Below are 1,994 nucleotides of genomic sequence, written 5' to 3'. Positions count from 1 at the left end.
GACATGAATATTGAATTCCTTTTCTTTCTAAATAATACCTAAGTTACCTGTGAAATGTTATAATTTACTTTCTTCAGTAGATGAAAAAAATTGAGACCTAAAATTTAAGTGACTTAACCAAATGTTATTTAGTACAGCTGAAATTTTTTTTTTTTTGCCATTTGAAAACAATTTATTGCTTTTCTCTCCAAGGCTTTGTAAATTTACAAAAACGGGATCAAAGCTTACAGTCTGCTCAGTTCAAACTCAGAATGCAAGAGGTGAGACCCTGCTAGGTGGCCACCAGTGGCAGCTGTGCACTGATGCTCAAAATGAGCCCTCAGCCTCACAGAGCTGCCTTCAGAGGGCTGCGCTCCTCACACACTGTGACACACTTAGATCGTTAGTTAGGTTGCTGGAATGGTACACGGGGTTTTTGGTTTGGGGAGGGGGTTTGCCTTCCTACCATAAAAGTGAAATTTTCAGTTCATTTCTGAAAAATAAATTGGTCAATAAATTCATTTTGTTCTGCTTCTACTTTACACAAAGCTTCATATTCAACCCGATACCTTTCTAGCTGCATTTTCTTCTCTGCTATTAGTGCTTGAAGTTGCTGCTGCTGGGCTTCTCTCTGCTCTGCTACAGATTTGAGCAAGTTCCGAGCACCGATGGCCTTCACCTTCTCATTTTCTGGTGCTTTTGCAAGTTGTTCAACAAGCTCAATTAAACCACCAACTATTTTCTGAAACTGGCCAATTTTGTCCACAAAGTCCTTGCACTCTTCCTTGAGCTCTATGGTCTGCTGGGTGACCTCTGGGTCCAACACCCGCAGCTTGTTCAGCTCTTCAAAGTGCAGCCCTGCTTCACCCAGGATGTCCTTGGCCATAGCGGTTTCCCTTGAGTTCCCTAGAGAAGTTCTGCTCTGAAGGGGTGACAGTGGCAGTCAGGAGGAGGGGTGTTGTAGGAGCAAGGGTCAGGAAAGAATAAAGTCCAGTTGCTTGTCACAGGCAGCATTCATTCAACACACATTTCTTGAGTGCCTACTATATGCCAACACTGCTAGATACCGGGGATACAAAGATGAATGCAACGTGGTGCCCGCCCTGCTCGGCCCGGTAGCGGCGGCACACTGCGGCCCAGGCTGATGTCAGCAGGTAGCTTCACTCTAGTCAGCGGCAGCTGGTCCCCGGCCAGCCTGCCTCGGCTGCTGCCACGGCTACAGAGCCAGTTCCAGTACAGCTGAAATTTGAACCTAGCTGTTCAGACCTCAAATTTGTTGGTATTTCTGCTACATTATGTTAATTCTGTTTGGGGACTTAAGCAGTAAACACAGCACAGGTGAAATCAGTTGGTTCTGGGGAATAGTAACTCTTTTCAAATTATATTTTTATTATAAACAAGAACCTGAAAGAAGATACCATTCTCCTCTAAGCATTACCCCATTTGAAATTTTTTTTTTTTAAGAGACAGGGTCTTGCTGTGCTGTCCAGGCTTGAGTGCAGTGGCTATTCACAGGCACAATCATCATGCACTGTAGCCTTGACCTCCTGAGTCAAGTGTTCCTCCTGTATCTGCCTCCTGAGTAGTTGGGATCACAGCCATTTGGAATTTTTAACAATTGCCAATGTCATCTCTCTTTCTGAAGATTGTGACTGTGTTTCCCCATTCTAGATATCCCTGTGAAAATTTAAAAACCAGTCAATAGTCTATATTATGTCTTGAAACAGTATGTCAGATGGGCAGAGGTCTTTTTACTGGGGCACCTTTGTTTTCATCAGACACTTGAATGTCATGGGGATATGGCCAAAATGTTCTCTTATTTCTTTCTGTTTCCCAATGATCAGGCTGAGGACCAATGCTCCTTACAGACAATGTTCACCTGTCAAGGCTAGTGACTGCTGGTTACTTGACTCCTTTTGACTTCCAGGGCCAATTTACTCAGCCATAAGAATTCCTTACCAATGCTATTCAAAATTCTACCTTATCAGTTCAGATTTCTTTGTTCTCTCTTTTTT

At 43.3% G+C, this 1,994-nt stretch overlaps 1 protein-coding gene across 1 annotated transcript; it reads right to left on the bottom strand.

The window, feature by feature from the left end:
* Positions 1-235: 235 nt before the first annotated feature.
* LOC138399937 (intraflagellar transport protein 20 homolog) lies at positions 236-951 on the bottom strand. Its single transcript, XM_069494707.1, has 2 exons — positions 549-951; positions 236-472 (listed from the first exon to the last, which is right to left on the bottom strand). The coding sequence occupies exons 1-2, from the start codon at positions 863-865 to the stop codon at positions 442-444; spliced, it is 348 nt and encodes a 115-aa protein (XP_069350808.1). The 5' UTR covers positions 866-951; the 3' UTR covers positions 236-441.
* Positions 952-1,994: the final 1,043 nt, after the last annotated feature.

Source organism: Eulemur rufifrons, chromosome 19 (genome assembly GCF_041146395.1).
Source record: "Eulemur rufifrons isolate Redbay chromosome 19, OSU_ERuf_1, whole genome shotgun sequence".
NCBI lineage: Eukaryota > Metazoa > Chordata > Mammalia > Primates > Lemuridae > Eulemur > Eulemur rufifrons.
The sequence above is the reverse complement of the archived record's forward strand: the minus strand, read 5'-3'. Positions and strand labels throughout refer to the sequence as shown.